This window comes from Molossus molossus, unplaced genomic scaffold, assembly GCF_014108415.1.
Source record: "Molossus molossus isolate mMolMol1 unplaced genomic scaffold, mMolMol1.p scaffold_m16_p_4, whole genome shotgun sequence".
NCBI lineage: Eukaryota > Metazoa > Chordata > Mammalia > Chiroptera > Molossidae > Molossus > Molossus molossus.
The window spans coordinates 9,199,349-9,213,086 of NW_023425377.1; the positions used below are offsets into that span (position 1 = coordinate 9,199,349).

Genomic DNA, 13,738 nt, shown 5'->3' on the forward strand with positions numbered 1-13,738 from the left:
GCAAATCGGTAACAACTGAAGGCAGGGTCCCAGCCGCAGAAGCTCCAGAGGGGCGGCCCTCCTGGGTCCCTCCTGGCCGTGTATGAGCCGGTTCTGAATTCAGAGCTATGTCCTCGCCGACGAGAGACAGCTAAAGAAAAGCTCAGCTTTGACAAAGAGGACAGTCGCGATGTGAAGCTTTGCCCCAGCCCGTACAACGAGGGGACCTGCACTACCCTCTGCTTGGAAAGACCTTCTCCTCTCTGTCCTTTCTCTTTATCTGCTTGACTCCCCTTCCAAAAGTCAGCGTGGGTAACCCTTCCTCCAGGAAGCCGCCCTAAAACCCCGCATGGGTTAGAGCCGGTGACCTGTTTTTATGTTCCTGAACCTCCTGTACCCAACTCTTTAGTAACAGGAATAGCTAACATTTTGACGAGTTACTTGCGCACTGGATACAAACAATCTCTAAATGATACATGGCATCGACCCTGAGAAATGTACAACAGCGAAGAACTAGAAGGGTGCATGCCATCCCCTCCTCTGCCACCCCATGGAGAGTTGTGCTTGGGCCGGGCACGACTGGATGCCTGTGCACTGCACCCCAGGAGAGGGCCCCCAACCCTCTGCCACCAAACATGTTTACAAAGGATGCAGAGGAGACAGGAATCACTGGACTGAGACGGAAGCACCTGATCTTTGCGATCTGGATTAGTCTGCAGGAGGACCAGCTAAAATTCAGTCTTCCTATCGGCACCGGTTTCAGCCGGAGGCCTTGCCATTCTCCCCGCAGAGACCGCCCGCGGGTTGCTAGGTTACCTGTGAGTGAGCTGTAAGGGCTGTGAACCAGTCAGATTGATTGACTGATCTCCTTGGGGTGCTTTCTATTTGCATTATCTCATTTATTCTCACAACAACCTGATGAGCTATGGTCCTCATTTCACGGATGGCAAAACGGAACGTAGAGAGACTCCTCACAAACATTCTGCTCCTACGCAGCAGAGATAAGATTCAAACTCGGACCAGGCTGATTCTAGGGTTAGTTCTGATCTTCCTCCCTGCACTGCGCTGTCACGGCCCGATAATGCTGCTGGCATTGCTCCTGTGCTGCTCAGGTCCCCGTCTCCTCGAGCAGAGCTGATGCCTTGCATCCCTGCATCCCCGCATCCCCAGATATTCAGTGAACATTTGTTAAGTGCATGAATGGGCTGAGTTTATATTTCATTTCCCCACCAGGCCAGGCCCTCATCACACTGCCTTTTGATCCAACTCAAGAGAAGGGTGGAAAGTATTATCTGAACACCCAGTGAGCCGCAGTGTAGGGCTCAAGTTCAACGACACTGATGGCCATCTCCAGGCTATTCCAGGACGCACCAAAGCTCTACCCCAAGGCCAGAAGAAAGGAGGTTTTACTTCTCCTGGTCTTGTTGACTGTGATTTCTTATTTACTGCATATGCTCATCTAACTGTCTTTGGCCAATGGTTTATCAAGAAGGTCACATTTGGCTCCTCACCCTGCCAAGATCAATAGGAGGGGCTTACTGTGGACTGGTTGTGAACATAAATAAAATATATCACTGAGAAGAGGGAGCACACTGGACCGTGTCCAGCCAATACATGATTTCCCAAGTACTACAGAGGGACAGGTCCCAGGCGCCGGTCGGCTTCTCCCAAAGCCTGGCCTGAACCTGTCCCCAGACAGCACTGCACACCTGGGCAAGGTGTTTGAGCCCCCGAGTTTTGGCTGTCTTATCCCCAAGATGAGTAATCATGGGGTAACCCACCTCTGAGCGTCACTGGGAGTCGGGCCCTGCTCAGGGCAAGCCCCCATCACTGTTAGCTCTTCATATGGTTATTATTATTGTCATAAAAGCTCATATTCTAAATCATTTGAGCTAGCAATGCCACTCTAAAGAATTCATCACAAGGAAATTACTTAAAAATACACAAACGTATACCTGCAAGGATGTTTACTTTAGAATGATTATACTGTTGAAAAAGGAGTTGGTTTAAAACAATTTTTTTAAAAAATCTATACAATGAAGTATTTTTGAGGCATTTAAATTGAGTTCATGGAAGACTACTCCGATTTAGAAAGATGTTCCCTACCTATTATTAAGCAAAGAATCAGGGTAAAAACAGTACCCACAGTATGATCCTATATTTGTAAAAATGATTACAGCATGTGAGCGAAAAATGGGAAACTATCCTAAAAAAGGTTGATGTTTTGTATTTTTCCTATCATCATCACGTATTTCATAATGAGAAAAACACGAATTAAATTTACCTTTAATAAGACAACCGACATTTTTATTCTGTTTGTTTGGGGACTTGCATTACGGATGCTTTGGAGAACATGCTAATGATAGCCCGTGTCCTTTCTACAGGCCGGCACAGTTCCAAGGGCTTGGTAAAGAGACCTCACTACACCTCACAACAATGCTACGAGCACATACCAGCAGTATCCCCATTTCACAGCTGAAGTAACCGAGGCACAGAGAGACTGTCTGACTTGTCCAAGATCACACAGCTCGAAGGTACCAGAGGGTGACAGCCGCGGCCAGACCGTCTGGACTGGTCCACAGCCTTATGCCCAAGCTCATTTGTGTCTGGAAAAGCCGCACAGACAATTCCACAGAATGTCTATTTAAACTTCATCCTGAGGTGTGCGTTTAAATATTTAAAAATATATATTTAAATCTCCACGCTGACTTGGAACATGCAATAAGATCTAGTTATCTGAGGATATTCGGAATCCGTAAAAGGCCATTTAACAAATGAGAAAATGATTGATGAGGACTTCATCATGAAAAATAAAACTAATTATGAAAATTGTTTTCAATCTCCTATTTTTAGGAGAACTCAGGTTAGATGTGCCACTACGCTCTAACTGGCAGAGCAAACACTGAGTTTTACACAAACACACACACACACACGCACACACACGCACACACACGCACACACACGCACACGACGCCCCGCATTTCACTGTGGCTCAGCTCCATGGACTGTGGAGCGCAGCCTGTGTCCGGAGCTGGGGGCAGCCCCGCCTCGGGGCGTCTGACAACGGAGGAGCCACACGGCGGCCACACCAGCGTGACTGGCGCAGGCAGTCGGAGCACCGTTTCCGTAAGCGCCCGGTGTCTTTCTCAAACTCTCCAGGACCTCTCCTCACATGATCACATCTCCCTGCTGGAAGTGCCTCTTGTCACACTGTCCCTTCTCTCTGCCGCAGCATCTCACGGTGCTTCCTCGGCCGGAGCCACCCTCATCCAGGTCTCCCCTTGGCCCTTTGAACCTGACTCCAGCATCCCTTTCACGGACTCACTGGAGTTCCTGTTTGGGGCCTGGGTTGTCGCTCTACTCTGTCCGTGATCATGGGGACACTGGACTGCAGGGAGCTGGTAGAAATACAGCCCACAGAGAGGGGACAAAGGACGTCTGACCGCTGTGTACAGTACCGGCCAGTCGTGGCCCTGAACTCTGCCTCGATGCTTTCATGTGTACAACGAGGCCGCCCACCGCCTAACACTGTTGTGAGGACACAATAAGATTACACATGTGAACCAGTCCACGGCACACTGTAGCCCTCGAGTGACGCGGACTCTGATTACAGGGTCTAGTGTCAAACGGGAAGGGATCTCTGGGTAGAGAACACTTTTTAATTGTGATCAGATGGTGAATGAACATTTCTGTCTTATGACAACTTGTGCGTCCCTACAGAACATCCTTACAGAGAGGGGCCTCCAGGAACACTTAAAAGCCACTGATTTTTGGGAAGATCTTGGAATAAATCTCTCCCATCAATCTCTAAATGTAGGTTTGAACATCTTTAACTCTGCTGTCTATTTGGAAGTTCAAAAGTCTACACTGGTCTTTGAAGGTTCAGGGGTGTGTATCTGCTCAGATAACCTTGTATAAGCAACTACTCTGGTGAATCTTGTTCAACCAAGTACCAGGCAGGGCAGGGGTACAAGTTTGTGCCAGGATGTTAAGCCAGGACAGCAATTTTAAATGAACATGAAACATGTCCCATAATGACAATTTTTTTTTTTAAATAAAGAGAGTCTCAAAGCTCATTTTAAAAGAGTTTGGGGTGCAACTTCTCTCCTTGTGTATCTAGGGCAAGGGATGGGAATCGTTGTTAAATATTTTAAGCGATTTAACCTTCAACCAATTATTTCCTAGCCCCTTCTTTCAAGCCTGTGGACCAGTTTAATTGAAGAGTAGCTGGAGTCTTTACAAAAAATGATTAAAGAAAATAACTGTGCTATTTGCAACTACTTATAACATTCATTGTGATTTTTCTCAAAATTGAGCAAACAAAACAAAGTACATAAATGAAATGGACAGAAAGATCACGTCATCCTTTATAGTCTCTCAAGGCTTGTTTTATTCAAAACAGACTCAAGCTTGTCACAGATTTACTTTTCTTAAAGGGACAGTGATTACTGAAATGAAGAAAAGTGCAAAGGATACGGTAGCAAATACCCATATTTCAACCAATCAAATGAATAAGTCTCAACTTTTTGTCACATTTATTTCCGATCTTTGTGGGCACAAGCATTTAAGATAGGAAGGGAGCTAGCCTTATTTTTTTTTTTTTATCCTCACCTGAGGACATTTTTGCATTTATCTTCAGATAGAGGAAAAGAGGGAGAAAGAGAGAGAGAGAAACTTCGATGTGATAGAGACACATTGACTGGCTGTCACCCACACAACCCCAACTGGGGCCGGGGACAAACTGCAACTGAGCTACATATCCTTAGCGGGAACTGAACCCAGGTCTCTCTGGTCTGTGGGCCGACACTCTAACCACTGAGCCAAACCAGCCAGGGCATTACTTTAATGTCATATTATGGATCTTAGCCACAGCAATCAGACAAGAAGAAAACAATAAAAGGCATCCAAATCGGAAAGGAAGAAGTGAAACTGTCATTATCTGCAGATGACATGACATTGTACATAGAAAATCCTAAAGACTCCACCAAAACACTATTAGATTTAATAAATAAATTCAGCAAAGTAGCAGGATACATCTAGAAATTAATGGCATTTTTATATACCAATAATAAACACTCAGAAAGGGAATCTAAAAAAATCCCATTTACCATTGCAACAAAAAAATTAAGATACCTAGGAAAAAACTTAATCAACGAGGTAAAAGACTGGTTCTCCGAAAACTACAGGATGTTGGAAAAAGAAACAGAGCCCTGGCCGGTTTGGCTCAGCAGTTAGAGCATCAGCCCGCAGACAGAAGAGTCGTGGTTTGATTCTGGTCAAGGGTACATATCCTTGGGTGAGGATAAAAAAAATATTTAAAAAAAGAGAAAAAAGAAATAGAGGAAGACATAAAAAAGTGAAAGCATATACTATGTTCATGGATTGGAAGAATCGACATCATTACAGTGTCCATACTACCCAAAGCAATCTACAGATTCCATGCAATCTCTATTAAAGTACCAATGACATATTTCACAGAACTAGAACAAATACTCCAAAAGTTTATATGGAAGGAAAAATGACCCCAAATAGCCACAGAAATCTTGAAAAAGAAGAACAAAATTGGAGGGATCCCAATACCAGATATCAAGCTATACTGCAAAGTCACTATAATCAGAACAGCCTGGTACTGGCACAGGAACAGAACAGAGAACCCAGAAATTGACCTAAGATATTATGCTCAACTAATATTTGACAAAGAAGGCAAGAGCATACAATGGAATAAAGACAGTCTCTTTAATAAATGGTGGTGAGAAAATTGGATAGGTACATGCAAAAAAAATAAATAAATAAAAATAAAGGAAAGAAAAAGAGAAAGAAACTAGACCACCAATTTACAGCATATGAAAGAACTACTTTTTTAAACCTACTTCTCAGTCCTGTTTTTCTCACCTGTTTTCTGTTCTGAGAGATGACCACCCTAGGAGTTTAATCTCTCTCTCTATATAACACACACACACACAGGGATTAACATTATAATAATAAACATGGGTTTGGACTAGAAACTGTACTTATGCTAATACAACTGTCACTTTATCCATTTACATATGGTGTTCTACATAAGATTTCATTTGAAGATAAAGGTCATTGCCCAGAAATTTTGCAAACGGCCGAACTACAGCACCTCTGAGACTCTACTCAGTCTAAGGTGATTGGGCACTGCCCCCTCTAATTATTCCTGTTTTCTCCGTTTCTGCCTTTCCCCCCAAGTTCCATGTACTCGAGCCGAGCCTTCTGGGGAAATATCTGCAGTGTCCTCCATGCACCCCTGTCAAGACCAGTTCTTTTGTAAAACTTGAGATTTCTCCTCAGCTCTGCCTGGTGGCTGCCCAGAGGGTGCTCACCTTCGAAGCGGCAGTTTCGTTCCTGTTAGGGTATCACCCGATAGTCACAAGGGGTCCCTCGAGAAAGAACTTTCTGAAAGCACTTTTAGTCCAACACAGGAAACCAAGATTCTCTTAGCTTCGCAGAATCCGTCTCCATCCCTCAAGCTCTTTTGAACAGGAAGGGTGTGCCTCCCCTCAACGTGAAGTTCAACCGCTCCGAGCTGTGCCAGGCAAGGGGACAGGCACACCCTGCTGCTCCCTCCACAGCAAGCTCATGGCCACGGCTCCCCGCGAAGGTCAGGCCCAGGGACAGCCCATCGGACTGGTGACTGGCCACTGGGAGGGTGCAGAGAGGGTGGCACGGCGACAGAACCCAGACGCTCAGAATACTCGGGCGACTCGGTGTCCCAGGGACCCGGGGAGTGCCCCTCCAGGGGAAACTGTGTGTGGTTTACGTGGGCCAGCAAGACAGAGACAAGGAAGAAGAGAGTTCATTTCCAAAGAAGGCTCCGAACGGTAAAGGGGTAAACCGAACCGGCAGAAGCTAATGCCGCTCATTGCCATCTATAAAGCCACTTTTTAAAAGGGTCATTTAAGGGGAATTCTGCTGATGCGGACAAACAGGAATGTTTGCTCAGCTCGTTTTATTTTGGACCACACATGCCCGCTCTGCCATATTTGCATTTATTTGGTATGATCATGGGGCAATTTGTGGTCTCTGAAATAGCTCTCTTCTATCATTTTCACTGTGGGGCTCGTTTCGCTTCCCATCCCACGGACGCATCTGTGAGTGCGCACAGCCCAGCGTGAAGCACTCGGGCCCCCGGCGTTGGCTTCCATGGTAGTGCCATCCAGTCCCCAGGACCGCCCTCTAATCAGCCCCCTGGAGCCGGACGCCTGTCCACGCGTCCAAGTTGCCTCTGGAAGTCACCGGGCTCCTGGCTCCGTCCATCTGAGACGAAATAGGCATTTTTAATATTTGCTAAACAGGACCGTGGAGAAGGTGACGTCTCAGCAGGGCTCCCAAGCGGCAACAGCATCTTGTTGTCTCACGTTAATCATGTACCTAATTTGCCGATTATTGACTTGTTCTCACGGAGGATTTCACTCGGCTTGACATCGCACAGCAATCAGCGAAGAACTGTCAGACGGGCCTGCTCACTGCCTTAACCACCCAGGACCCTGACTCGCGGCCACGGCCTGCGAGGCTTCCCCTGATGCCTGGCACTGCGGCCGGGTCAGGGTATTACTCCTCTCTGAAATCTGATTTGTTTCCTCTCTAGAGCTGGGGTCGAGCAAATCTGACACTGGGTGTAGGATTTCAAATCTCTGGCACGATGCACTAGGCTTCCTTACACACACCCCTCCCATGAAGAATTCAAGCTGGTGCGTTATGACTGGCTTAGATCACCTCTTTATTTTTTGGTCTAGGTCTTAAAAAATGCAATGCAGGGTCTCGGAATGCTGCATTTAAAAGACAATGTAAGTAAACAATGATGACACCCAGTTCAGTCAAGGGGTCAAGTTAATACAGTGGGCACTTGCACACTGCTAGGGGTGGGACTTTTAGAAGGACAATATGGCTATTCATACAAGAACCTTCGGCGTTAGCTTTGGGGAAAGAATTCGGCTGGGCGCAAAGACCAGCCACGAGGACAGGTATCCCAACATTTTAAGGTAAGTGATCAGGGCTTTTCACCGGTATATCTGGCTGGTGCTCCTCCGACCAGGGCCATCATAGGAGTCCACTTCTTGCCCCACTGAAGTGAGGGTATGACTTGCTCTGGTCCAGATAAGAGGGCCTTAATGACATGTGTAACTCCCAGGCAGAAGTTGTTGGGATCCATGCCCAGTTCACCACCTTCTCCTTCTCTTCTTTTTGCTGCTGAAAACTAGTCACATTTCTCGTCGTGGGAGGTTCTCTGGGTTTGTGTCCTTGAAAGGGGTTGACACTGAGCCAAGTCTAACGCCCCCCAAGATGAGCATGTGAAGTAGGGTTTCTTAGCCTCAGCACGTCTGACGTCTGGGGGTGGGGAATTCTTTGTTGTGCAGAGCTGTCCTGTGCGTGCTTAATGGTACCCTCCGTCTCCACCCACCCAGCATCTCTTCGCAGGGTGACAACCAGACATTCCTGACACTGCCCAAAGTCTCCAGGGAGGGGTGAGAGCCACTGATATTCTGAATAGCCAAGAAATAGCCTCTGTCATTTTAAGCCACTCAAATTCTGAGATTCTCCACCCCGTTGCAACTGATACATTTTATCATATCAAAAATACTACCTAAACATTTAGCAAAAGGGAACTGCTTTACATTACGAGTATTTTTCTTTTTTTACCTTCTTCCCTTTGTTTCTCTGTGTTTTTAAATTTTTCTTCGGTGAAAACAGTTTGTTCTTTAGTAAGAAGGAACAAAACCGGAGAATTAATTTTATTTTAAATAGCTATGTTTACACAATTGCCTATTTCGATACAGTATTTGCTAGGGCCATGCAGAATTTCTTAGTACAATGATGTCTTGCATATGATATCTTTCTATGGTGCTTTGGTTCACGGAATGTTTTCTCATCCTACCTTTATTGTTGTTGTGTAATTGCAACAGTGTGAGGCAGGTAACACAGAGAGGTAAGAAATCTGAGACTAAAAGAGGTTAAGGGACATGTTGAAGGTCACCTGGGTAAGATGTAGCCGGACGTCCGTTCTCAGTTCTCCCTGGATTCCAGAACCTTCTCCCCATGCCACACTGCCTCTGGGTCACTACTTTTCACCATGTTCAAAAAGTCTGCGGGGACAGACTTCGATTCTTGGGAAATTGAAGCAGGTGAGAAAGGATTCTCTCTGTGCTTAATTAATATCCTTGGACATGGATACTAAACCTTGTAGGCTCCTGGTCAGAGCATGACACTCAATAAAACTTAAGCATAACCATGACATGCAACACAGCCCATAGAACTTCATACCCCCCTCCCTTTTCCTTCTCTCTTTCCAGCTCAAACGAGTCACCTTGGCTAGACTGCCAATCCCTGCAGCACGTATGTTCCTTGATAAGATACGCCAATAGAAACGAGAAATTCTGTAATGAGTTGGTTGCCTGTCCCTGCAAGGAGCTAAGCACCGGCTCCTGGAGGAAATGGAGCCCATCAAATGAACGTGAATACCGGTAAGGACAGTGAATGGGTGTGAGGATGTGTAGGGAGTCGTTTTCTTCCCTTTCTTTCCCTTTTAAGAGGAGCCCTATATTGTACCTGTCTCGTTCATTTCTAAGCATCCGCACTGCGTCTCGCTCCCTTGACCCCCGGCGCACACTCAGCTTCCATCCTGGCAGCTGGACTGAAAGCCTTCAAGCACATCAGCTCATGCCTATTCATTTCTCTCCCCAGAAATGCGATGGGACCGTCCCCGGAGTGGAGCTATTTTGAGAGGACGATCACTAGAACAATCACTGGCTTGACAGGCGATGGACAGTGTGGTGTAGGCAAAAAGCAGAAAAGACATTGTCATTGAGGGTTTGAGTCTTGAGCGTCAGGACAGCAGGGAAACTGGGTAGAGTCTGTTTGCCCGCTGGCCACTATCACGCAGTTGCAGTTACCTGCCTGACTTCCACGATCACCGGCTTTTTCACGGGACTGGTTGCTCAGCGCATGCAAGGGAAGGGGGATAATGGTTCTTGGAAACAGTGCTGAAAAGACGCGGTTCTTCCCAGCCAGCTCCTTGCCTCCAGATGGCCGAGAGGAGAGTTACGCTCAGCTGTACCCAGAGGCCTGTTCACAGTTACTTAAATCATGCCAAAAGGTGGATTTCACCACTGCAGAGCGTCAGTTATGCTACAATAGAACCAAGGGCACCTGAAGGTCAAGGAGACCACCTGACAATTTGCATAACTTCCCAGAGCTGCACCCTGCCGCCCGGCGGGGAGTTACAGGAACCTCAGGGACTCCTCTCGCAGAAATCCTCTTTCTCTTGATGGGAATCTCTTTGAAACACAGTTGTGCTTTTGGTATCAGGAGTTCTGCTGGGTCAGGGCTATGATAACTCATGTCTAGGTAATCAATGCCTCGGCCAGTAAATATTCTTCTGGGTGGATGGATAGATGGATGTCATACTGACAACCACTTTCCATATTGGTCCCTACAGCATGGCCGGGTCTGGTAATAAGGAAGTCGTCCTTTTAGTCCCCGACATCCATCATTTCAGCTGTAAAGACGGGATTTCAAATACATTTTCATTTCATTTCCACACTGGTCAATCGTTGGCGGTTGCCTTAAGGGTCCTGATGGGGGAGTCTTTGCGCTGAGTTCAGGAGGAAAAGTGCAGTTATGGGTTAGTGTCTGCCATGGACTGAAGATGAAGAAATAGTGGCCTTCTGGCTTCAGTTTTCCTAATGGGTTTAAAACTTTAAATTCTCCCAGTTGACTTTAAAATTTTTTTTTTATTCTTTATTGATTTTTTTAGAGAGAGAGGATGGGAGAGGGAGAGAGAGAGATAGAAACATGGATGAGAGAGAACATCGACTGGCCGCCTCCTGAAAACCCCCCACTGGGGATCTGGCCCACAACCTGGGCATGTTCCCTGACCGGGAATCGAACTGGCGACCTCTTGGTGCATGGGTCAACACTCAACCACTGAGCCACACCTGCCGGGCCAGTTGACTTTTCTAGACGAATACCTTTCCAACACATTTTAAAGTCAGCTTTGACTGAATGGAATGGACGGTTAAGGAGGTTTTTCCTCTCCTGGAATATTTTCCTACTGTATCTCTTCATGTACTTGCTGGATTTGAAAGCACATGAGGCAAGAAACCTCACTGTGCGGTTCCTCTGGACATACAATTCTTTTTTTTTTTCATCCTCACCCTAGGACATTTTTTGATATTTTGTTCAGATAGAGTGGGAGGAAGAGAGAGAGAGAGAGAAACATCGACGTGAAAGGGACACATCGCTTGGTCGCCACCTACACGACCCAACCAGGGCCGGGGACAAACTGCAACCAAGGTACGTGCCCTTAGTGGGAACCAAACCCAGGTCTCTCCAGACCACAGGCCGACGCTCCAACCGCTGAGCCAAACCGACCGGGGCTGGACATACAATTCTTATTGGGAAAGAAAACCAAGCTAGTTGGGTGCTAATTTACCCCAAGTGGTACATATAATAAAGTCCCTACTGGGACAAATTAAAGGAGGGAGAGAGGATGAGGGGCATCCATCCTGTAATCTGACCCTTCATTCTCAGTACTGGGGCCAATCCCTCGGTCACAGAGCCTGGACTTCCCAAGGAACTCAGTTCAGGGAAGAACGAGGGAGTCCCAGAGAAACAGCTGCTGAATTTTGTCTAATGTCGCCTCACTCTTTTCTTAGACAGTGGGATGTCTCTTAGCGATAGTTTAATGAATAATTCTAATAACCGGAACGCCTGAACGTAAAGTACCCAATGAGTCACCTCCGGGTCTAGCAAAGCTGACTTCATCACGGAGGGATGTTACTTTTTTAAAAGATATAATTCATAAAACACAAATCTCATCATTTTACAATCCAGTCGTTTTTAGTATATTCGTCATGTCGTGCAACCGTCACAATCCGATTTCAGAGCGTTGACACCACCCCCCGAAGAGACGCCATACCTATTAGCAGTCAGCCCCAATCCTACCCTCTCCTGCCATGGCAACGGCTAATCTCCCTTCTGTCTCTGTGGATTTACCTATTCTGGACAATATAAATGGAATCATATAACATGTGGCCTTGCGGATATGGCTTCTTTCAAGATTCATCCACATCACAGCGTGTAACAATACTTCATTCCTCTTTACGTCTGAATCATCGTTCACTGCACGGATAGATCACATTCTGTTCATCCGTCCATCAGGTCGTGGCCATGGGGGTGGTTTCTCTTTTTGGGCTATAATGAATAATGCTGCTATAACATCGATTGGCCGTCTCCTGCATGCCCCCCACTGGGGATCAGACCCACAACCTGGGCATGTGCCCTGACTGGGAATCAAACCAGTGACCTCTTGGTGCATGGGTCAGCACTCAACCACTGAGCCACACTGGCCAGGCAAGAAATGGTGTTTTCAGTTCTCTGTGGGTATATGCCTGGGTGTGAACTGCTGGGTCATAGGGTAACTCCACGTTTCACTTTTGGGAGAACTGTCGAACTCATCTCTACAGCGGCCGCACCATTTTAAATTCTCACCAGCAACGGACCAATTTACCAAGGTTACCGATGTTCCAACTTCTCCACATCCCTGCCGACACTTGTCATTGTCTGTCCTTTAATTATAGCCATGCTAGTTGTTGTCAGGTGTTTTTTTTTTTCAAACTCATGGTTATATCAAGCATGGTCATACCTGGGCATGAGACGGTGGGAGTCCCCTTCTTATGTAAACACCGAACAGAGCATCCTTCCCGAGGGAGATGTTGAACTTGAGGAACTGGGGTTGACTGATGTGAATCTGTGATCTCCAAAACACGCCCGGTGGTACTTCTTGGGTCACGCGCCGACCAACTTCTGCCTCGCCGCTGTCTATGCTGCTGTTTTTCAGGGACCAGGGCACTGGGAAACAGGGATGGACAGCAAGTCAGTGACATCTGGATACATGAGCTGGCTCTGTATTTCTGCTTATTATATGGCAGAATTAAAAACAAACAAACATATTAAGATTAAACTCCTGGCAAGTTCCTCTTTACATCACAGCTTAAAACATTGAGGTATTCAATAACGAAGCTATACGCGCACCCCCAGGGCATTCGCACGATGCTTTCTCACTGTCTCACTTTGTGACTGTCCTTTGCTGAGCAAATATAGTAAGAGCGGGAGTCTCCTAAGTACCTGTAAGCTTCCAATGGCCCTGAATGTAACTGGGACGGAAAGAAAAATATCAGCAGGGGAGGAGAGAGTGATATTAATTTGGCAGCACGTTTAATTCTTGCAGCCTTTAATTATTCTTTCCGGCCACAAACAAGTCCAGTATATTCTGACATTTTTATACATTAAAATGAAGAAGTAACAGTAAACAAAAATCAGTCCAAAGGAAATAAAATAACTCAATAGAAAGTGGAGACTTGATCTCAGGCTGACCTAACATTGGGAGTAACTTTTTCCTTGAGCGAGAAGGAGGCCATGTAGACACTACACTGCTATGCCGGCGACAGGGTCACATGTCTGCATCATTTGAAATTGGTTACAGGGAAAGTATCAGTGGCCCACACTCAGCATCCTTTATCCCTTTAATAATAGGAGCTTCAGAAATACCTACACTGGATTTTAAATAACCATAAACCAGCCAGTGCCTCCTACACTTCTGAGGAACCTCGTTTTCTAATGGTCATTTGTGATTTCTTGAAATGGATTCTGAACTTGGAAAAAAAAAATGATCGATCTACCTTCTTGAGAACTTCTAACCAGATACAAAAAGAATCAAAGGGGTCTTTTCACTTTCCAG

At 46.2% G+C, this 13,738-nt stretch overlaps 1 protein-coding gene across 2 annotated transcripts in view; it reads right to left on the minus strand.

Moving 5' to 3' along the window:
- The window catches only part of TENM2 (teneurin transmembrane protein 2), an 883,834-nt gene that overhangs the window by 166,556 nt on the left and 703,540 nt on the right, over positions 1 to 13,738 (minus strand). For both annotated transcript variants that reach the window (XM_036239731.1, XM_036239730.1), the window contains one exon: positions 12,644 to 12,849. In XM_036239731.1, coding sequence (XP_036095624.1) covers positions 12,644 to 12,849 — 206 coding nt within the window. The remainder of the gene's footprint in view (positions 1 to 12,643; positions 12,850 to 13,738) is intronic.